The 24,839-nt window shown below is 38.1% G+C and overlaps 1 protein-coding gene across 6 annotated transcripts in view; it reads left to right on the forward strand.

The window, feature by feature from the left end:
- MACROD2 (mono-ADP ribosylhydrolase 2) overlaps nt 1-24,839 on the forward strand; it is a 2,124,656-nt gene that overhangs the window by 1,491,120 nt on the left and 608,697 nt on the right. For all 6 annotated transcript variants that reach the window (XM_074317443.2, XM_088789270.1, XM_074317442.2 and 3 more), the window contains exon 7: nt 16,609-16,639. In XM_074317443.2, coding sequence (XP_074173544.2) covers nt 16,609-16,639 — 31 coding nt within the window. The remainder of the gene's footprint in view (nt 1-16,608; nt 16,640-24,839) is intronic.

Below are 24,839 nucleotides of genomic sequence, written 5' to 3' on the forward strand. Positions count from 1 at the left end.
TCATTCTATAACTAAATTTCTTATCTGGACAAATGACCCATTTATGAAAGCTCATAAAATATTGTAGGCGAGTCATTACAAACTTTAAAAATCTCCTTAATAAAATATACCAAAAATATTCATATATGCATTGCTAATAATTTTCCCAAAATATCCCTTACCATAAGCAACTAGAAAATATTGTATATCATTATTCAAGAGGAGAAAAATACAATAAAAATCCATAATTATAAATAAGTACTTTTCCTTGATTTCATTTGAACATATTTGCATTTTTCTTCTATTATTTGAATTCCTGCATGTGATAGCAGAGTCACCATCACATCAACATAATCTTGTAAACTGTGCATTCACTGCAGAATGCAAAATGTCATGACATTTCTTAGAGAAATATGAAACTTTTTTTGTTTTTTGCAAGTTTTGCTCCACATCAAAGTTGAGTGAAATGAGGGTTGAGATTCCAGGCACTTCACAACTCTGAATGGAAGGACTGGAGTTGCCAGACTAATGGATATACACCATAGTTAAAGGAAACAGAGTAAACAGAGACTCTTGTCTTTCCTTCCCCTTATTAACTTTGCTGAAGTTATTGATTAGGAGCCCTAGTCCTATGACAATGGTCCAGTGTGCCACATCAAGGATCACTCCATCTTACCCAATCAAAACAAAGAAAGAGTGGAGGTAGCGATCTTAGAAGAGGAGGAAAAATCACAGAGAGAAATGCATATGTGGTTGGGAGGGGTTATTAAAAATTGGGTTGGGTGGTCATAGAATCTTTAATGGAGGTTTTTAAAATTATAAATTAACGGTTGGTTTATGTTTCAGTCTAAGGACAGGACACAGAATTAGTATATTTGTGGGTTTTTTCATAGTCCTTAATAACTTATGCCTTTGAATTATGACCAAGTTCTTGGAAATTTTTAAGATTACTGAATCATAGTCTTTGGAGTATAAGTAACTCCACTTATAATTTTGTGGAAAAATTCCACTTACAATTTTGACAAGAGGACACACTTCAGCTTTTGTATTAGAAAAATAAAAAAGCACCTGATGTACTAAGTGACTTCCTCCTCAACAGGTAGCATGTTCACAACTAACGTGTTTCCCTGAAAATAAGACCTACCCCAAAAATAAGCCCCAGTTAAGATCGTCAACCAGACGGATGCATTTAGTACGTTATGACGATGTTCCAGAAAAAGATGACATGACTGAAGTTGAATAAATGTAGATTGTTATACATGAAAAAATATGACATCCCCTGAAACTACGCCCTAATGTGTCTTTTGGAGAAAAAATTAATATAAGACCCGGTCTTATTTTCAAGGAAATATGGTATAAGACCCGGTCTTATTTTTGGGGAAACACAGTACTACATATGTACACGCATGTGATTTATACCAGCCAATTAGCCTAAGTGAACTAGTCGCTTAATATATAATTGAAGATATCATTGAGAATTTAGATCAAGGCTTAACTGAAACCAACATTTTACTGGATTTTTTTGAATTATAAAAGACTAAAAAATTATTTATTTATTTATTTTTTGAGTTGCTTTTTGATTGCAAGCTTTACTGATATAAGTGTCAACATGAGCAGAGGGATCAGAGTATGAAAGTTCAGTGAGTAATGTTCTAAACTCTTGTCAGGCAGAGGGTAGTCCCAAGATCGGAAGCATTGGTATCATCTAGGACCTTGTTAAAAATGCAGAAACTGGGCAGCCAGTTTGGCTCAGTGGTTGGAGCACAGTGCTCATAACACCAGGGTCACCAGTTCAATTCCCACATGAGCCAGTGAGAAACAATGGCTTGGGCTTGGAGTTGAGCCACAGGTAGATGGCTGGTTGGGTCAGTGGTTAGAGCACAGTACTCATAACACCAAGGTCGCTGGTTTAATTCCTGCATGGGCCAGTGAGCTGCACCCTCCACAACTAGATTGAAAACAACGACTTGACATGGAGCTGATGGGTCCTAGAAAAACACAGTTTCCCAATACTCCCCAATAAAAATTAAAAAGAAAAAAATGCAGAAGCTAAGACCTCAACTCAGACCTACTGAATCCAAATCTGCATTTTAACAAGGTCTTCCAGTGATTTGTCTACATATTAATGCTTGAGAACTATTCTAGTCCAAATTTCTGGAATACATTAACTGTGGATATGAAATATAGAAATGAAATGGAAAGATAAGAACAGACAACAATAGTCCCACCAGGAAACAACTGAGACTCTGATGTTCACATTCTGTCCATGTGAACAGAATGACAAGTATATTTATCAGAATGAGATGAGTTGGGTGTTTAAATAGTACAGTTTTGTGGGAAAATACGAGGGTGAGGAAAGAGCTTGGGCTTCATCATCTGTCCTCTTTCTGGTTTACTACTGACTACCTTGTAGCATTGAAAGAGCTGCCACTTCAGGTATTCATGTGTTAAGCAGGAACAGTAATTTCCTGCCTGCCTCCCCCAGGTTTCCATTTATGCAATGTTGTGGGGACAGAGTCCCAGAGAGCAGTTTCCAGGCTCTCGGCCTCACATGGAAAGGTGCTGGCTCGGTTATTAGGTGGCCATCAGCTGTAATCAGATGGCCATCCACTGTGGCTGGGTGACCATCAGCTATTACCAGTTAGCCATTAATATAACTGCCATGGCTATGCTAGTGGGTTGGTTGGTTGGTTGGCAGAGAAGTGGGTGGCAGATTGCAGCTAGCAAGTGGGGTTAGCAAGTGCGGATGGCGGATTGCAGATGGTGTGGATCCTACTTCCTGTGTCTCACCTGGCTGCCATAGAGACTGGGGTGCAGGAAGACCCCTCGGTGGGGTACTGGCAGTTATTTGCTTTTGTGTCTCAATCAGCCACCATCAAGAATATAGTGGTATGAACCCCCTATCCGTGGTTCCGTTGGTGTTCCTTTTTGGCCTCACCATATCCTGTGCTCTTGTGCAGGGAGCAGGAGCTGAGACCCTGCATGACAAATGTAATGTTGAAGAGTACAACTTAAGGTGGTATTATTGTCGAGTTACTTGCTACTAAATATACTCAGATCAGCAACACTAGAATCATCTGGGAGATTGTTAGAAATATATACTTTCAGCCTGCCCCAGATTTACTGAATCAGAATTTGCATTTTAACAAGATGCCCAGGTGAGTGGATGCACACTAAAGTTTGAAAAGCACTGGTCCATGGATTTTCTGAACCCATGAACTCCCCATCCTGGGAGAAGTTCAGGTGGAGCCACGGTGAGCCCTGTCAGAGATGGTGGAGGGAAGAGCTATGCATGGGATTATTGAAAGAGATAAATGCCAGGGATAGTTGTCCTCTGAGATATCTGTGGTTTTAGCAGAACACTAAAAACCAGTGTAGTGTGAAGTGTGTTCAAAAGGGATCATTAATAGCTTCTGCAATTAGATATGACATAGAGATCCCATGATAAAATGTTGGTTAAGAAAGGAATGCATTTCATGGTGTCCAGGGACCTTGAATAGCTCTTTGGAACTTACAGGAAAAAAACCTGTAGCATAGAGGCCTTGTCTAATCATTGGCTTCTTACTGTGTTCTCAAAAACCTGTCTCAATTATGTCAAATTATATCCATTACTAATGAGACTATTCTTTTCCATGTTGAGGATGTATCCCACTTTTAGAATCTCAAAAAGAAAAATTAGTGACATGTAAGGAGAGGAAAAGTAGTGAGCAGAAATCCTTGCATGCATTTAAAAAGAATATAACTCTTGGCTGTAATAAGTTTTATCTAAGACTGAGCTACATCCTGTTTTATTATTATTTTTTTGTCCTTAATCAAAATGCAATTGTGAGAATGGGGTTAAAAATTAAATCCTTCACTTTGTGAAATTAAACTTTCAATGAAGTCAAAATCTACCCATCAAAATTTACTGGGAAATATGATCACTGGGAAATGGTAGCTAAAAGTATGCATCGTTAGATCAAGAATTGTTCCATGCATCCATTCATCTATCTATCCTTCCATCTTGCCATTCTTTATGCATCTATACATCCATACATCCACCCATCAATTCCTGCATGTGTAACCTCTTCATTGCCCCTCTAACAATAATGACAACTTAGTGCATACACTAAGTTAACTCCCTAAGAGTAGCAATGTATTTTCAACTATATTTTAGTGAATCACAGGTGTGTCACATTCTGCAAAATTTGGTTTATTCATCTCCCAGTATAGGAGCCAACACTGATCCTTGGTGTATACAGCCAGTTCTCAAATAATGTTCTTTTGTTCAACATAGTTTTGTTATGGTGTTGATGACATGCCGTAGGAACTTAACCCTTGTTTATATCAAATAGCCTATGATAAATTGGTTTCCTTGTACGTATTTTGCTTAAAGCCATAGACTCTATCGATGATGTTAAGTGAGGACTTACTGTATGTACAGGGAAAGGCAAGCTGACCGCTTCCCTCTTTGTTGTTGTTGGATGATTCTGATTGGATTAATACAGTGATCACTGGGAAATGTGTACAAATAACTCACCTACTGGGGCCTGAGCTGTCAGACATTTTGCAGACTGGTTGCGTTCATCTTGTTCTTTTTGCTCATTTCCATAATAGACTCCAGTTGATAAAACTCTTCACAGTGATTGATGGCCCACAAAGTACAGCCATTTTGAGGCCATGAGTAACAATTCTTGAACTTGGGAAATATGACTACGATCAATTTTGTTTTCCTTTTCTTTTCTTTCTTTTCTTGATTTTAGTTATTCCTACTAAAATGTCCTTTAGACACCTCTTTCTTAGTCATTATCCCCTAATTAATTCCCTTGTTAAATATTAAGTGTTCATTAGGCTTGACTGATACCTTCCTTTGTGACTAAGGAAAAAATAATTTATTACCTTTACATATTGACTCAAGCTGCATAATCACAACTCATTTTATTTAAAGCCCTATTCTTTACAAACCATGCTGTAGTTTAGTCCCCAAGCAACTGTCAAGAGAGTCTCACTTGACTCCCATAAATATGAAATAGAGTCAAGTGTTTGTACATATAATTGACTTAAGAAGTGGGAATATTCATGTGGAAACCCATCTCTTTTTCTATGCAGTGTTTTCAAGTTCACACCATGAAATTATGGAAGGGTTGAAATGGAATTGCACAATTTGTGAAGAAAACATGCTGATATTTTAAGAGATGAAACAGAGGTGTCAAAAAATCTGCAGGCCTAAGCTCTATATGTGTTGGTAATCTAGCAATCTCCTTCCTCTACAGTTATGTGGTCTGTGACAGATTAGTAAGCACAGGAAAGAGAGGACCTCAGCTCATCCCCGGGGAGAGAGTCTGTACTGGATGTGAGGAGGACGTAGCCTGGGCTACAACTCTCTAGTGCAGCATTAGGGAAAAGAAGGCATTGGTTAGAATAGAATAACACAGCTGTTCTCAAAGTGTTCTAATCTTCAGTTCCACTACATAGAATAGAGCAGTAGTTCCAAAATGTCTTAATCTTCAGTTATACTGTTACACTAATCTTCAGTTTGATGGCAAAATTAATATCATTGTGATCTGTTGGCTAGTGCCTAGAAGGGTTTCATACTGTCTTGATGCTGAAAAAGAATTCTCATCTCTAACCAGTCCTTCTCAAGAACTGAGGATGCTCAAGATGTACTCTTCTCTCTTCACCTTTCTCCTTCTCCCTTGACCTTAGTTACTCTATTCTGCAGTGAGGAGAGCTTATATTTTCAGCCAGAATATCAGGGCTTCTGTCTGAGCTTTTCCTCTTAGCCACTGAGTGACTTTGGGGAGATTACTCACTTTATCTGGGGACAGTAATAATAATGCCATCTCTCAGTCTTTTGCATTATTATGAGAGACAGCAAAGCCCATGTGAAAATGTTCTGGAAGCTTTAGAACTTACTAGGTGATATTTGTTTGTTTAAGCCACCAAGGAGAAGATCCTTGTAGCTGAAGCTTCTGGACATCCTGGTGTCCTGTAGGTTTCCATGGTCTTTCTGTAAATATTATCAATATGTATTATCTCTCTCTTTTCTAAAAGCTGTTCAATTTATTAGTAGATCACCAGTGAGGCTTGCAGAAACATTTGAGACACAGGTTGATGAGAATGGTTGAGTTATTATACCATAGTGCTTAACCCATAGACTGAGAAAAGATTACCTTACCATCCAAGGGTGTCAAAGCTTTCAGGATGATCCTCTATGAGACCATCTGTGTTTCTTGGTTTGTGGTTATTTTTTATTAATGGGTTTTCATAAATGTTTTCTCTGGAAATCAGACCTCCAGCTTTCTAATTAAGAGAAATATGAAGATACAACTCATTATTAAGAAAGTCAGGGATTGACTCAAAGCCATGTGTAGATAATAACCCCTACTTGCATTTGTTTAACAAACCTTTACAGGACATACATTCTTTGTGGGGCCTTGTACTCAGCATGGAAGACATAAGTCCCAGGGCCACCACCTCTTCCCTGTATGTTCACTCTCTGAAATTCCTTCCAATTTTACATCATTTGCATACCCTCACTGGTTTCCAGCAGATCTCGATTGTTTAAGGTGCTCATGGTCTTGAGGAATCTCCTTCTCCCTTTTCATTGCTTTATAAGGAGTGTTTTGCTTCTTCTCCTCCCTTTAACCAAGGCTGACTGGAAGTGACCTTGTGCTCTTTCCTCTGAGTTTGCCTGAGAGCCATCTCTGAGATGAGGATTAGGGGAACGGGATTTATTAGGTTAATTCCAGGAAAACGAAGTAGGTGAAATGTGAAGAACTGAGACTGGAAGGGAAGGGTAAATATCAGGCCAAATCCCAGGTGACTACAAAATCCAATGGTGATGCTCTCCAGAAGGAAGCTTATATCTCAGCATTGCTGCCACCCGGACAAGTGTTCCTGCATAGTGACAACTTACCTGGGGGGATTTGAGTCCTAGGCTCCTTGCTTTCTAAATGCACTAGCAAAGCAGGTTCCAGCAGCCTGAGGGCAGTCTTGTGACAGTTGCTATGTAGGGGTCACACTATGGGAGGAGTGATAAAGGACAGGCCACTGAAAATATCCCTGACAGCTATGCTGAGGAAAGCTTCAAGGTCCATAAGTCCCCCAGAGCTCTGCCTGAAGCCCTGCACTCTGTCAGGCAGTGCTCTAGTCCGTTAATCGTCTGTACAGGGCTCCCCCTTGTCAATTCAGTACCACTTTCAGCCAGGAAGTATCCTCCCAACAGGCACAATTAGATCTTGGCAATGGCTATGAGCTATAGACCTTTCAGTCTCAAGAGGGTTATTTACTTCTTAGGGGGTCTGAAATGATTGACTGTTATCTCCATATTCCCCAGGCTCTGCACAGGAAAAGGTCACCTCAGGGCATTCCCCTTGTGCTCCCCAGCCCTTGGTTTTTGGTGCAAGGGATGCAAAGTGTGCCTAATGCATGTACTTAAGTCAGAAGAAGATGGGGAGGGGGTACTTACAAAACTGGAGGTGATTAAGGTTATTGAAAAGACATTTTAGGGACATTTTGTTTCAATAGGAGCTTTCATATTGCACAACTGGTTTGCTGTGATATGAGAAGATGTTTTTGTTCTGTTTTTTTGTTTTCTTTTTTCAACCTTTGTTTCTTCCCTTTGCTTCTGTGTAAAGGGAGTTTACAGATGTCAACATTTTGGAACAGAATGCACATTCTTCGGGTTCAGCAGGTTTACGGTGATCTGTTCTCATTTTCACATATGTATAGTTTACAGTGAAACATTCCTACCAGTCACACAAGCAAGCTTGAGCAAAGGCAAGTTTCTCCCTTTGCTGGTTCTGACATTTTGCCTCCAATAAATTTACCTTGGACCTAATCCAGCTGTCTTTTTGGAAAATACAAAGTTTGGAAGAGGACTGGTACTATTTATGGCTATGTAATAGTTTGTTTTATACTGCAGGAGTTGTAGTTATAAACAGGAAAACAGCTGGCAATAAATGACTTTATGACAGTGATTTCCAAGGTATAATGAAGAAAACAAAAACAAAATTATTACAATTATGGTGCCTGGGTGAGCTTGCACAGTGCACTCCAAACACTTCCCTGGCCATTTCAGTGTGATCTCATTCACAGTCTCCTTTAAATGACCTTGACCTTCAGTTTACTTAGCCTTGGTATGGGAGGTGCATTGATAGTATTTGCATTTTCCAGTGTGACTTGTTAAGGAAACAGCATCCTTTTGCTCTGTTCACCTGTGTAAGGGGCAGGGGTGTGTAGGAAGTAGAACCATTGATTCTTCTCTACTGTTGAAGAGATTTTACTATAAAAAAAATATTGGGAGAGGCTGTTTGCCAATATTTTCAAACTTTTAATTGTACTTTTTTTTTAATGCAATGGTTAAACAAGTTATTTTTATTTCTAGTAATGGGTCCTTCCAGGGTGTGTTAAGTATATAAAAGCATAGTCAAGAATGTTTATTGCAGCATTATTTGCTATCAAAAAGTTTGCAAACAACCTACATGTCCATCAATGTCATAATAATTACATAAACATAGGGTAGCCACACCAGACTAGTATATAGAGAATAGTATATAGCCATTAGAAATATGAAATAGATCAATATACACTGATATTGAAAATCTTTAAGATCTAACACCTGAAAAAAGCTAATCATAGAACATAAAACACAATGTATGTTCCAAAACATACATATAGAAAAATATAAATACCAGGGGTGCCAAAACAATGTATACAAGTGGACACTTCGGTCAATGTTGCTCAAGCAGTAGTTTGCTGTAATGTCTGGACACTGATGGTAACCATTCTGAGCACCTCTTGTAATTGCAGAAGTCACATGTGACTTGTATTCATCTTTTGTTATCAGTATATATTGAGTTTTAATGCAGTTTTTTCCTTTCTTCAAATGTGTATACATTTTTTGGCACCCTCTGTGTATGATTATGTTTTTTATATGCCATATAACTCAATTGTTAATTAATTAATTATTCAGCTGTCTATTGAGTTCCACACCCCGTTTTAGATGCAGATGATACAACAATAAGTAAAACAAAGGTCTTCAATGGGAGTTTGAAAGGAGGGGAGGGGCACTGAAGTTAAGGAGATAATGAATAGGTAAACAACTGTGTGTTGGTGGTGAGAAGAGTCATAAAGGGATGTCGGCAGTGTAAGGGAATACAGAGTAAGTTAGCTGGTGGCCAGAAAGAGCTTGTTTGAGGAGGTGACACTTGTCCGGAGATCTAAAAGGAAGTGTGCTGGGCAGAGGGGACAGCAAGGCCAAGGCTCTGAAGCAGGATTGTGCTTTCTGTGTTTGAAGAATGAATGTAGGCCAGTGTGGCTGCAACTCTGTGAGCAAAGGGAAAAGTAGAAGGAAAGGAGGGTGGAGGGGAAGCCAGATCCCTGGGATCTTGGAGGCCATGCTCCTGATTGCAAATTTTATTAAAGTGTGATGAGAAGTGATTAGAGGATTGAGAACTAAGAAAGACAAAAAATGTAGATACATGGGGTGGGATGATGGGCACCATATTTTTGACTATGATGGCCTGGGAGGATTGTATTCTAGTTAAAACAGAAGAAGGGAGGGACGTGGCTATGGGAGAAAGTTCTCACGGCTGTCTGCCTACAGCTGTCTTGTTGAGCCTTTTGAGAATGTATTCATATGTTATTTGTATAATTAAGAAATATTAAAGGCAAAAAGATAGAATCAGTTATTCCTTACATAAAATAATAAATACCTGAGTAAGCATTCTTTTTTGTGACCTTCAACAAATTTGCTGTCTTATCTTTACTTTCCTCCATGTTTGTAAAAAGGGTGTAATATATTCTTTATCGTAGGACTGTTCATGGGAGTGAATCAGATAATATGCATAGAGCCCTTGGCTCAGTCACAGTGTGGTAATTCAAGAATGACAAGCTATTATTGTTGCCATGCTGCCACTCCCGTGTCCAAACACGATGAGGAATTCAGGATGATACAAAATTGCTTCTCTTTCACCTTTACCTTGAGTTATAGAGAAGGGTGAGAGGCTGCTTTATAGCATCATAGAATCTAATAGCTGCAGAAGCCATCTAGTCCAACACTGTTCCTTTTATAGATGGGAAAATTGAGGTGCTGAGGGGACATACTGTTGGCTCTCAAATTTATAGCTAGTAAGTGACCCTCAGCTCTTGCCTTCTGATTCAAATCTCTATTTACTGCATCTGTATTTCTTTAACTTTAAGCATCCATATTCTACCTTCTAGTGTGATAATTACCTGATATTTTAATATACTCTTTAAGTGTTTTGTTTTCAAAGGGAACTTTATATTTCCAACCTAAGTGGAAAACTATTATTTCTTGTTATAATACATTATAATAACATACAGTCTCAGCATGTTTATATTATGGCTATTACCACAGTCAAACTGTGTAACAGATAACTCTGAAACTTAGTGATATACAGAAATAAGCAGGTCTTCATTGCATACATGCCAGTAGGTTGGTTGGGGCAAAGCTGACCTAGACTGGATTCAGTTGATCTGCTTCACTTGTCTCTCAGCCTCTCTGGACCAGAAACTGCATGAAGCATGTTCTACTCATGGTTATCCTCCAAAGGCAAGAGTGCAAAAGTTCAATCCTAAATGTTATGTCTATTATCCCATTGGCCAAACCAAGTTATATGCTCAAACCCCTCATCAGTGGGACAAGGAAAATACATCCTCCCCTAATGGAGGAACTGCAAAGTCACATAACAAATGGTATAATAGAAGGTGGAATGAAGACTGGGGGAAAATAATGGAGTGTATAAGAATAATATGTATGTATTACATTGAAATCATTAGCGCCCATCTGTTTGCCACCTCAGAATATATTGCATACTCCCAGAGTTAGGCATATCAAACTTTGAGAAATATTGAAGTACACTGCATTCTGGATAAGGGGACTATGACACAGCCCACAATGCTGGTAACCAAACATCTAAAGATAAAAATGGTACCCTGAATTTTACTGATGCACATTTTCTCATATTCTAACTTCTTTTAAAGTAGGATGCATTTTACAAACTGTAATATTTTACAGTCAAGCATAGTTGTGATGAGGTTTCACTGGTTGTCATTCCTGGTGGATTGACTGAACAGCTGCAAACCTCTGACTATCAACCAACCAACCAAGTAGGGACCATTTGAGGAGGAGGTATGTGTCTTGGATGCTGTCTGAAAGTCTCAGTTGGCAACAAAGAAGGAGACAATTTCAAAGCTTTAGAGAGATTGTTATGTTAGAGGCTTGGAAGGAAAGTTTAGAGTCAACAGTGAAGCACTTTTGAAGGACTGGATCAACAACACCACTCTTTTTGTTTCTTAACTTTTTTATTTGGGGAATATTGGGGAACAGTATTTTTCCAGGATGTCAAGTCGTTGGTTTTCAATCTAGTTGTGGGGGGCACAGCTCAGCTCCAAGTCAAGTCATTGTTTTCAATCTAGTTGTGGAGGGCGCAGCTCTCTGGCTCATGTAGGACTTGGGACTTGAGTCAGAGACCTTGGTGTTATGAGCACAGTGCTCTAACCACTGAGCCAACCGCCTCCCACCAGTGGCTCAGCTCCAAGCTCAAGCCATTGCTTCTCACTGGTCTGGTCCATGAACAATACCATCCTTGAGAACGCAAAGGTAAAACTCTGGAAAATGTATATCTATGACTCTGTTGAAAAGTGATTCAGAAGTACTGGACTCTAAATGTGAGGAAGTTTTAGAAAAACATAACTTAACTCCTTTTTATCTATGCTCTAGAGCAAGATGTGACTTAAGAAATTATCTAAATAAATCCAAAATAGCAATTTTAATAAGTACACAATCAAAATCCTAAATGATAAGAAATAATTTATTATATTTAACTTACCAAGCTTCCTCTTTGTTAGTGGTACACGAAGTTCAACACAATACTGATATTTCTTACAATTGTCAGCTTCCTTAATTCAGTGAAATGTGATATATAATTAAAGGTACATAATTGTATATCAGGAATCATGCTTTTGCTTGCAAATATTGGAAAATATAACTGACTAAATAATAAGCGAAGTTTTGGCTCAGCAATTGAAAGATTCTAGAGGTGGGAGCACTTTACAGGTAGTTTATACCAACAGCTCAATGATGTCAGGTTCCCCATCTCTCCATTCTCATGCCTAAGGGAGACATTACTCAGCTCAGTCAACACATTCATTATGTAGCTGAGGGGGGTATCAGTCCTACTCAGGTCACAAAGCTGCTGCATAAGCCATGGGTAGATGGTAATGGCCATGAATAAGGAGAAGAAGAAGTATTTCCCACTTTGAAGGAAGGCATGAACTAAGAATCAAGAGTCAAGGAAAAGTAAGTGATAGTTATGATGTTGGCTAGGGCTTTTTGCCCTGGTTTTGAGGTACTGTTAGGGTTAAGACAAAGAAGGTTGAAGGGTATTTCCTTCCTTGCCCTCAAATTACTATCACAGAAATATAAGTGGAGGTAGACATTCAAGAGGATGGGAGACATAATATACAGCCTTAAAGATTTGTGTTTTTACAAATCTACTTGGAATCAACATGCTGGACCAAGGAAATTTTTTCCAGGTGGTGGCCTGATCTACAATTTTACAAAAGGAAAATCCTCCCTCATTCTCCATGTCTAATGATTATGTTTTTCACCCAAGAGAGCAAGTGCATGCTGATTTTGGGGAAAAACACAAAAACAAAACAACCCTGGATAAAAGTCAAGGGCTGTGAAGCAAGTTTCTGATGGCTATATGCTCAGAGCTGATTAGAGAGTTCTTGCTTCTGGATCTTTCTGGAAGGAAAATCTGGACCCTCACAAATTGGGCTGGTGATGTCATTCCCTGAGTTCTACAGGTGACTCTGAGTTATGTGCACTTAAAACAAATCAGACTAATTGGCCTGAGTTTTGGTATAATCTATCATTCTTCCATGGCAGAGGCCTTTTGTAGGAGGTGGTTATGTTAAATACAGCTCTGAAATAATGAAATCCCATGCTACTCACTTCTGGTGGCCCCATCAGAAATTTATTATAGTGAAGAACCAGACCATGTGCTGTAAAATCCCTTAGTTGAGCTCACTCGCTCACTCTTTTTTCCCTCAATCTCTCTTTGTCTCTTTCTCTATCTTTTAGATAATAAAAAGTGATTAATGGAGGAGATTTAGTTTGGATGAATGCAAAGTTGTTTTACATAATTTTTTTCTGTGATATAGTACTTCTATCTCTTTAAAAGGCTTTATCACTGCCTTTTTGTTTGAATTAATGCAATAATATTACCAAAGTTATCCTCTATTACATGACTGTTTGCCTTCACATGCAAGGCATCAATGTCATTATCAGGTAAAACTATTTGTCCTTGTTAAAACAGACAAGGCAGTTGGTACATTCAGACTCAATTATCAAGTTGCATGATTGATTCCAAGATAGAGCTGGGAGCTGAGGCAAATGAAAGTTGCCATTGACTGTTCCTTTTGTGCTCTCTCCTGCTTGATCTGATAGGAGAACGACTTATATAAATGGACCTTAGAAGGAAGCAGAAGGGTTAACTCAGATCAGTTCCCTATGAAGCAGATTCTGAGACAGAGTAGAGGGTGCAGGATGTTTACTAAGGTGTACCCTTGGGTTCAATGCCTGAAGAAGAGAGGGGAAGGAAACAAATGTGGGCAAAGGGAAAGATGAGTCGTAATACAGGTCCAGTGATGGTCCGCTGACCCCATGGGGTTCTGGAGATGGGAAGGTCCATCAGTGTTTCACTGAATTGAGTCAAGATGAACCAAGGCTTTTATACTCTGCATGTATTAGTTATGGGATGTGGGTTGTCCTGGGAAGGGGCATGGCCTTGAGTGAGATGACTCTTTGAATCTGAGGCAATACTTGAAAAGTCAATCCTTGACAGCACTGCTGGGGTCTAGGCCCTAGATTCTATGGCAATGGTCCTCAACCAGGGCTGATTTTGCCCCTTAGGACATTGACAATGTCTGCATGTATATGTTTTGCAATTAATTATCCTATCCAAGTATCAGTAGTGCTAAGGATGGGAAACCCTGCTCTAGAGCAACAACCCCCCACCCCCCGCTTAAAGTGGAGACTCAGTACCCCCAGCACAGTGCCCCCCACAGCATGAATCAAGGTATTACTGCTGTAAAACAGAATGCTCAGTGTTTCTTACTTTTCCTAATCCTCCCATAGACCCCTGGAGGGAGTCTCATCATTTCTGTTTGCTGATGAGGAAACTCCTGCTCAGAGCAGTTAAGTAAACATTTCAACAGGGTGAACTGGAAGGACACCCACTGGGAGTTAAAGTGGACTTGCTTATTGAAAACATTGTGGTATCCTCTAGCTTTTGCTTGATGGCTTCAAACAGCAGGTCTCAAAGTTTTCTCTTTGTCTACTGCAAGCACAAGATGGATGGTGTTTGCATGTTCGGTTTACTCCTATGAAATTCCTGGGGCAGGAGCTGTAAACTTACCTCTCTCTACCTCATTTAAAAGGCACTGTGGGACATGAGTGAGCATGACACACATTATAGGGCTGACTGACTCCTCTTAATTTGTGTTTTTAAGTAGGCCATTCCTGTACTCTGATCCCTTACTATTAGTAACAAATTGCTTATAGTAGCTTGCAATTGATTTTCACACTGAGTAAGACCTGTTGATAGTCTTGGTGAATGCCTGTAGAGACGCCACTATTTTCAGGAGAATTTGCTTCATACTGTTTCTTCATGGTCTGTGTCATTGTGTGGATTGAGTCATTCAAGAACATTCTTCAGATCTTATTGTCATCTCAAGAATTAACTCATTAATTCATTTAAAAACTAACTCATGCTCCATTCCAGAAACTGTCTTATTTTCTTGTTAGAAACAGTAGCATGTACTAGTAAAGGAACAGAAAAAAAAAAATCTGTTATTTTGCAGACATATAGGTGAATTTAACAGAATTAATTATTCTTTGTTTATTTAAATTAAAATTTATTGGGGTGACAACTGTTGGTAAAGTTACATAGATTTCAGGTGTGCAATTCTTAATACATTATCTTATTATTCTCTCTAAAACAAAATCACATAAATTGTGACTTTTTAAAGAGGACATCCATGCAAAGGGAATAAATGTACAATCTATGAAAACATTAAAGAAAATAAAATGTAGAACATTTAACCCAAAGTTGCAAAGATAAAAGACAGATATTTCATTATTATTGAGCTCAGTAATAATGTTAATTATTACAGTCAACAGTAGCTGCAGTTTTTAGATCCTCTGGGGCAGTATCAGTCACTTTTACAAAATTTCTGTCATTAATTCACACAGTATATTTCTATATTGTGGATGTTATCATCTTTGCTTTCAATTGAAAAATACAAAGACCAGGAGGATGAAAACAGCTTTCTTAACTTTACACAAAGGTAAATTGGCAGAGGACAGTGCCAGGCTCAGATCACTTTCTACTGTAAGAAGGCCTAACTTAGAGTTAACTATATATTTACATTTGTTCATTTACTTTTTCAATCAAATTATTTAAACATTACTAAGTACAATATGGTGTCTTAGTTAGTTAGGGCTGCTATAACAATTTGCTGTAGATTGGGTGGCTTAAAAAAAGAAGCATTTATTTCTCACGGTTCTGGAGGGTAAGGAGTGCAAGATCAAGGTATCAGCAGATCGAGTGTTTGGAGAGGGCCTACTTCCTTGTTTGCAGACAGCCTTCTTCTCATTGTACCCTCTTGTGGTGGAAAGCAGAGGGTGCTAGCTAGCTCTTCCTCTTCTTATAAGAACACTAATTCCATCACAGGGGCTCCATGCTAATGGCCTAATTAAACCCAAATGCCCCACCTCCAAATACCATCACAATAGGGTTTCGACATATAAATTTGGGAAAACACAAACATTCATTCCATAGCATATGGTATAAGCAGTGGTGTTCTAGTAAATGTTTCAAAAAATGACTGAAAAATGGGTATGTATGTATATAAGCTTATTTTTTTTTAAATTTTACTGATAAAAAGAATGTGTAGTACACAAATATGAGAATAAACTATGAAGTATCCTTTATTATAAATGTTGTGTAGTCAACTGATTATTACAGAACACTTTCATTAAATTTTATCCAAATTATATATTCATAGCCAACCTGTGGTTTCTATTGACCGACACGTTTAGTCTAACTTGAATATTGATTGATATTTTCAGACTTTAAGCCATCAAGATGACATCACTTACATGGAGCTGGGACAAAATACTCAGTATTTCCACCACATACATAGGATACACCTAAGTAATCTCAAGAGCATAGGTGATAATAAAATGTGGTAAAATAATTAGGAAGTGATAGATGATTTCTGAGTATTTGTTTTAGCTATAACTTATTTTGTTATGGGTTTATGTGATTTAATTTCTTAATAATAACTGTGTTTAACAATTGGTTCACAAGATTCCTGAAAATTTAACAGTGGACTCTTGTGAGCGGGTATGATTGCCGGTAAGAAAAAGTTTTCAGTGAATCCAATATACCTGTTTCTATAATATCTCCTACTCCAACTGAGTAGGGTTTCAGAGCTCTGAGTATGTGAGGACATCCCATTATCAAGCAAAATAGATGTTGAAATAAATGGTGTCAGGGTCCACAGAGTTGTTCTTTTAAAATTTATTGTTATTATTTTTTTTTTCCACAGGCATTTCCCTGCATTTCAACAGGTATTTATGGTAAGTAATCTAACTTTTGATAATGTTCGTATTTCATTATTTTGTTGTTAAGGGTGAGGTTAACAGGAAAAATAAGAGGTTCTCTGATGGACAGTTTACAATTTAAAGAGATTCAAAGTGTAGGTCAAATCCCATTGAGACTGCTCAAGAGGCTATTTGGATAGTCTTTTGTATCATTGAATGTTGTTGTATTAGATACTATGGGTAATGCTTAGCTATACTGTGGCTTAATGTCTTTTTTAAAAGTTTTTGCTCTAATAAGATTTGACCTCTAATAGTGTTTCCTTTAATAAAGTCAGGTTTTTCTTAGATAAATCATAATGCATGTAAAAACCTAGCGTTATCACTTCGTCACGAATTACAAAATAATAGAAACATTAAAATGCACATGCATACATATATGTAAATGTTTAAATTAAAAAATCCAAAGAAGTGACTGTTAATAAAAACAAATAATTTTAATAAAGCACAAACTTTTTTTTAGTATCGATGGATTGTTTTAAGTAGTGATGGAAGCAAATGTTTTTATAATCACTTGTTTTCACTTACCTAAAGCTCTCTAAAATATTTTTCTACCTACAATGATGTTTTCTTATGCATTTTCCTCAGGCTATTAATAAATCTGGTTTACAATATTAAGGTAAAATGAAGTTTATTTGTCATTTTAGGGTTTTCTGATCAAGCCAAGTAGATTACAACCTTTCTGGGCTCAAACATAGAGACTCTTAACTGGAAAATAAAATATGTGAGAATGTAAATAAATAGTTTAAGGTCATTACTATAAGGGAGGAATACTGTCTTGTGGGGCGGCATGTTGGGCCTCTGGTCCTGCTCCCCACATAAGAACGCAGGATATGGCTAGGCCAAAAAGGAACACCCACGGAGACATAGATAGGGGAGTCATACCACTATATTCTTTCTGGTGGCCGATAGAGATGCACGCAATAGTAGCCACACGATCTGCAGTCCACCATTCACTTCTCAGCCTGCCAACCAACCAACCAATCAACGCAGCCCAGCAGTTATATCAGTAGCCAAATGTTTAACTGGTTACAACTGATGGCCAACCAATCACAGTTGATGGCCATTTACCACCCGAACCAGCACCTCTCCACGCGAGGCCGAGAGCCTGGAAACTGCTCTGTGGGACACTGTCCCCACAGATACTTAGATTCATGTTATAGGAGGATTTATTTCTCCTAACCTGTTAATTCGTTTGAAGGTTTTGGGGAGAACACAATGGAAAATGTAGGCCTGAATCAAATTAATGGGGAAGGATTCATTCTCACTATTTAATAATTTAAGGCATGCCCTTTTTCTCTCTCGATTCCATTACAGACTATCTTTGTAGAAGCACAGTGGACACTGGGCTAAACTGGACCATCTGCACCATTATGCCTTTCATGGCCATTCTTTCTGCCTCACAGATACCCAGTTAGAACTCTTAAATATTTGCTTATAGGAAGCATCACATGCAGTTTTACCTGGTCAAGATCCCACATCTTCATTTCACCCTGTCTAGAGTCAAATCAGATTCCATTGCCGAAATGGTTCTCATTTTGAGAAAGTTCTCTGATGACAATCTTGATTTACCTTGACAAAAAAACAAAAATCCAGCTGCCAAAAACTATACTATGCACATCATTTTCTATGTTTATTACCTTGTCATATTATCGATATCTGTTTTGTCTCTGAGAATCTTATGGTAAAGTGCAAAAAATTTCAAAAGGTGAATTAAACATGATATAAACAGAAAAGGGGAATGCAGCAGGAAAAGAAAATGGAAAAGTAAAAGAAAATGAGAAGGGACACTAAAATTAGAGACTCCAAGAGAGGACAGTAAAAACTAAATCAAACCTAAAGTGGCCTTTGGTTAATTTTAATCCCTGGAAGACAGGGATTTATCCTCAGAGAGAGTTCTATAGCTCCAAATATAACATCTGGTTTAGTACTCCATTGTGTTGGGGGGGGAGCGAAGTATTGAACACTGTTGAGTAGGGCATTGATAGAGTCACATAGCCCCTGGCTTGGAGGATAGCCACCAGACAAGCTTAATGAATTTTCACAATATCAGGTCAAAATATATAGTTTTCAAGTGCTGGCTACTCAACTCTTTTCCTCCTCTATTTTTTTGAGTAAATCTAAAACTGAGGTTGATAACCATGAAGTCAGGGGCCATGCTGCCTTTGGGGAGCCTCAATGGAGCTTGAGGCCTGAATTTATTTTTAGCTCCATGAGATCCTGTTTTAGAAACTTTTAGATTACTCCAGTTCTCTTTAGTTTGTGGACAATTTAGCATTTTGCAACTTGAAAATTACTTCATGTTCCTTGTGAAGTTGTAGCTTTCTGATTAGTCCTTAATTTTCTCCTAGTACGCATCTATTGTAGATCGGTTGTTTTCTTGGTCTTATTCAGAACCCTGCTTTGTCTCTTCTAGTATCCATATCAGTTTTACTTTTATCTTTATTTATTGGGATTTGGAATAATACTTTATTTAAAGAAAATAGTCCACAGCTAAATGGAAAAAAAACAGAAAATAAAAAGCAAGCAAACAAAACTCCCAACACTTTGTAAGTCATCCTAGAATGGGTTTAAAATAGTCTCCTGGTTCCAGTCCTTCCCCTTCTTATTCCAAATTCTAAACCTTACTAAATTAATTTTTCTAAAATATCACATGGTGCGTGTTTCACATCTGCTCAGAAGACTTTGATCGTATTCAATTACTTGCAGGTTAATGCCCACCTTTTCTAGACTGAACAATAGACACTTTATGTATCTCCCTAAACTAGTGCTTTCAAAATTTGTGAAGAGGGGGGAAATACTTTTTTTGAGTATGTGAACTGATGTGCCAAAATTTTTATATGTACCTTTGCTTTTGCATCTTTAAAAGGGGGATTCATTTTGCAGTATTTCCTAAAGTTATTTGACCACAGAAATTATTATTCGCTCAACCTTTATCAGGACTAGCGTTTTCTCCAGAACATAGTTTGAGAAATTTCTTGGCATCCACCTATCATGGACACACTTTTTGTTACCTACAAATGAGCTGATACACATACACATACTTGTTCACCAAACTCACACACAGCATCACCACCACTGCTCTCTACCCTAATCCCCAAACAAAAACACATCACATATACTTATAGAGGTTGAAGCTTGATCTCTGAGAAGTCTCCCTTGAATATTCTGACTTTTGGTGGTTATTATATCTTTTGAAATCTTTCAGCATTTGCAATCTGGACAATTAATGACTGTTCCCTCATATTGTTCTATGGCTTTTTGTTTATATATCCTGTGTTCACAACCACTTTGTAATTCTTTAATGAGCAGGGATTCATTTGTGCATATTCTGTGCACACTCGGTGGCTAGCATTGTGTCTCTAAGAGAAGCTCAGCAAATATTTGCTGTTTTATGACAACAATAATGATTACAACCCACGTTGTTACCTAACTGAAGATACAAAAAAAAAAAAAAAAAAAATCAGAATTATTGATTGGCAAAAAGCCACCCATTTGATATTTTCTTAATGGGCAAATATATCTATTTTTAGAAAAAACAAATGTGCTTCGAAAAAACATTGTCAAGCTGGAAATGGTATTTGTAGGCATGGCAGTGTCCACCTTGGCAAGGTGAAATGAAAACACGAGAACTTGTTCAGTTAGACAAAGTGAATATAGTATTTAATGTCATTTAAGAAAACTGTGTTGTTTATTATGGCCCACAGGACAAAGGGTGGTCAGGGAGGTACAGGTTGCCCTGAGCCCCTATCCTGACTTCTGGCATGCCCTAGTGCCAGACCATGTCCCCACCTGCTGTAATTTTTCTGATACCTGTTTACTTTGGATTTACCTTCACTTTTAGATTTATGGCCCACAAACCCAATGTAACTCTAGTACTACCACAATACAATTTTGACTGCGGTAGAGCCATCTTTTGAAGGAGTTTGTTTATTTAATTGCCAAGGTGATCTCAGGCCAGGTCAGTTTCAACAGTAAGCATTCCCATTTCATGGAAACTCAGACGTCATAACCACATTCAATGTATGTGTAGAGGACTTGGTGTATACTGGTTCTTTGGGGCTCAGAACCAGAGTGGAAGCCAGTTACTCTCCCAGCCTCTCCCCCTTCGTCAGCCTTTCAAAAACAAGTCCCGATGGCCCCAAACCAGCTGTATCTTTTTGCAAGACACAGACTGAAGAATATCTACCATGTGACTCTGCCCAATTTAAAGGAGAAAGACAATGGGAGCAGGCCCTGCCTGCTTTGAAGTTCCCCTAGAAGAGGAACCAGACTTTTCCACTCTAACTTTCAGCGACCACTGGTGCTACTCCAACGTAATGTTTCCAGGATGGTTCCACAGGGCACCAGACCTCCTGCTTACACTCAGGATGAAAAGCCACATTTGGTAAAATACCAAAGGAAGGCCTGTGTTACTTTTAGAAAAACAAATCCAGATGAGGTTTAAAGGGGCTCTAAACTCAGATTCCAGTGAAAGGTTTGAATTGGCCGCTAAGCTAGTCTCAGAGGGACAGATTTGAACTTCCCTGATGGACATTTCAGATCTTGTGCATGCCTTCTGCCCTTTGAGCCTGACTTGGACACTCTGGTGCTAATAAGTTTAACAAAAGAGGCTAGACATGATACATAGCAATGGAATTTTTACTGAGAAGTCAAGAGCACAAATAATTTCAGTTCATTTTATGAGAGTCAATATAGTTAACAGAAATGAGGTCCAGGTGGAAAATTGTATCCCTTGAGTAATTGGGAAAATATTCTCTCTGGAGAAAAAGAAAAATCTTGAATCTTGCTTTCCAGGTACGGGTGGTGTTTTTAGAGAAGGAATTTCAGACATTGAGTTATTGGCTGGAAATTTGTGGAAAAAATTTAAGTACAGCATAACTCAGCTATAGCAGCTTCTATATTTATTCATTATATTTCTGTTACCAGTGTGGAAGGCCTGTTTCTATCAGATCACCTGGTCTCCCTGTGTTTTCCATGAAATGCTGCCAGGACACAACTTCTAATTGAATCCCTCATTTGCATTCAGGTTTGCTCTTCTGCTTCTAACTGGTAAAAAGGAGACCAACACATGTTTTGTTAATTTTATATCTACTTATTTTTATCACTATATCTGTCTAAATTCACAGACATGACTTGGAAAGAAACCAAGGCATTCTCCAACTGCAGTGCTAGGGGCATGCCCTCTATCAGCTTTAAATGCTGACAGATTTCAGAGGGTGTGACAACAGAATTGCTGCGCAGCTCTGGGCTTGCTGGAAGAGTTACCTTATGTAACACATTTGGAAACCAGAGCAAAATTGACAAAAATGTGTATCCCTCCCTTTCATCCCCCTGACAACTCTCCCCCTCCCTCTTGCTTTCTTCTCTTCCCTTTGATATTTCCATTTGCTTTGAAAACTTCCTTTCAGGTGGTCTAATGATGACGCTTCTCTTTCTCATAAATTCCTTTCTCTGACTCCCTATGTTTTTTTGTCCTGGTCATGTTATTCCCACTACATGAAGCATTGTTCTTGGCAAGCCTTGAGTTAATTGCTGGTCCTCAAAGCAAAATAACATTAGAATCAGTGTAACTTGCTTTTCTTTGGGAAAATGAAATACCGCCCAAAGTATGGGCCAAACCCATCTTAATTATATCACATTTGAATATTATTTTATGAGCTGAATCCTATGAAGCCCTGGAGAAAAAGCTTAACAGACAACAAAATTCTAGCTATTAAAATGTTTGAAACCCCCTTAGTGCTTACCATTTGAATAGACAGTTTTAGAAAATACATTCACACATGTACACATTTACGCACTCATCTCACAAAATGTGGTACAAACTCCCCTCTTGCTCTAAGACATAGATATTAAATAATAAAAAGACATGCAACTAAGAAACCAAAAGTACTATCTTTGCTCTGGAAAATAGTCTCAAGTTTCTAGCAACAAAACGTGCTACTAGTTCAGCTTACATAACAATGGCAGTGAGATCCAAGGGCAATGTTCCCCCAGGGATCTGCCAAAAGAAATGAAAATCCTGGAAACAGCTTTCTGGTTGGTAATGCAGATGCGATGAGAAACCAGTGTCATTCTCCCAGGTGTTCTTTTGAAACTGAACAATTTTAGGACTTAATTAAAATACTAAATGTTTCAAAAATAATAAAGATTACAATTTTATTACTGTTTCTGAGGTCTGCGTGCCTATTTCCTCGCAGCTGTGTCCAGGTGAAAGTGAGACTCAGGACTAGAAGGTACAAATGAATTCTAACCCACCCCTTCATCAGAGGCTGCCACTTATTATTACGCTACATTTTAAAAAAGATGTCTTTTCTTATAGAAGAAGTGTTAAAACATTAAACCTTTTAAGGAAATAGAAAAACCACTTCAGTAAATCACAAAGCCTCCCATTTAGTAGTAACTCTGGGAATATCTTTCACCCATGTTGAAAAATAGGAGCGCTATCAAGACGTTCTCCACATAGAACTGTTAGGGTGAGTCTAAGAATTGACCACACTTTTGGTTTGATCAGTGAGTTAATTTCCATGTACTTGCTCAGTTTTCTCATCTAGTCTTTAATGGCATTTCTTTTTCTTGCTTCTTATACATACTTGTATCTAAAGGGTCAATTTAAATGAACATATCTCAGCTCTTTTTAAAAAGGACTTCAACAATAATTTTGACAGTTCCTAGAGAAGTCAAGTATGCTTAGCTCTTTAGGACAATGATTTTCATGTCAAATCCTTTTTAGTCAGTGATTCTATTTTTAAAATGCATCTTGAAATGCATTTGAAAGGCACTGTATTAGTTAGGGTGAAGCTAAGCAGCTGTAACAAAGAGACTTAGTGAATGACTAAGTGAATGGAGTGGCTTAGTGAACATAGAATTTTATTTCTCTCTATGATAACAGTTCCAAGTGCGCATTCTGCTTATGGGAGAATTTGTTCCACTCTGTCACTCAAGGAGCCAGGAATCTACCATGGTGTTAAGTAGTTGCTCTGCCTTCCTTAAAGCATTGTTCTCATAGAATTACCTATCCTGATCCCTGCAAAAGAATCACATAGAATAGGCACATGCCTTATTTTATGGTCCCTGGATTCAAAGTAGCATACATCACTTCTACCTATCATCCATGGGAGAGCAATTGGTCTTATGACAAACCTAACTATGAAAGAGCTTGGAAATTTAGTCTAGCTTGGAATCCACATGCCTGACTATAATTCCATTATGTGGGAAAAAGGAGACATTGAATTACGATGAACTTCTAGATAGCATCACTGTTAGATTGACCATAACCCAGAACACTAACATCATCAAATGCTGGCAAGGTTGTGGGAAAATAGGAGCTTTCATGTATTGCTATTGGAAATGTAAAGTGGTACAGCCACTTAAGAACACAGATTGGCAGTTTCTTAAAATCGTATTTTTGCCATATGGTTCAGCAATTACACTACTTGGTATTTACCCAGATGATTTGAAAGTTTATGTCCATACAAAACCCTGAACAAATGTTTACAGCAGCTTTGTTCATAATTTCCAAAATTGAGAAGCAACCAATTTTCAGTAGGTGAATGAATAAATAAACTGTGGTACATCTAGATACTGGAATGTTATTCAGCACTAAAAAGAAATGAGTTATCAAGCCATGAAAAAACATGGAAGAACCTTAAATGCGTATTCCTAAGTGAAATAAGCCAGTCTGAAAAGGCTATGATTCCTACTATGTGACATTTTGGAAAATGCAAAACTGTAGAGACAATGAAAAAAGCAGTGCTAGCCAGGGGTTGGGATGGAGGAAAGAAGAATAGTCAGAGCACAGAGGATTTTTAGGGCAATGGAATTATTTTGTGTGATATAATGATGGATATATGTCATTTTACTTTTGTCCAGTCCCATAGAATGTACATGAAGTGCACACCCTAAGAAAAACTATAGACTTTGAGTGATTATGGTGTGTCAATGTAAGTTCAACTTTTCTAACAAAGTACCACTCTGGTGCCTACTCTTGATAATGGGGGAGGCTATGCATGTGGGGGGATAGGTAGTATATGAGAAATCTCTGTACCTTCTTCTCAATTTTGTTGTCAACCTAAAACTACTCTAAAAATTTGTGTCTTCAAAAAGATGATAGATAGATAGACAGATAGATAGATACAGATAGCTCTCCAATGGTGGGGAAGGCTGTTGACCTGCTCTG

The sequence above is a fragment of the Rhinolophus sinicus genome, chromosome 13 (assembly GCF_057876585.1).
Source record: "Rhinolophus sinicus isolate RSI-liver-muscle chromosome 13, RSI-T2T, whole genome shotgun sequence".
Classification (NCBI taxonomy): Eukaryota; Metazoa; Chordata; class Mammalia; order Chiroptera; family Rhinolophidae; genus Rhinolophus; species Rhinolophus sinicus.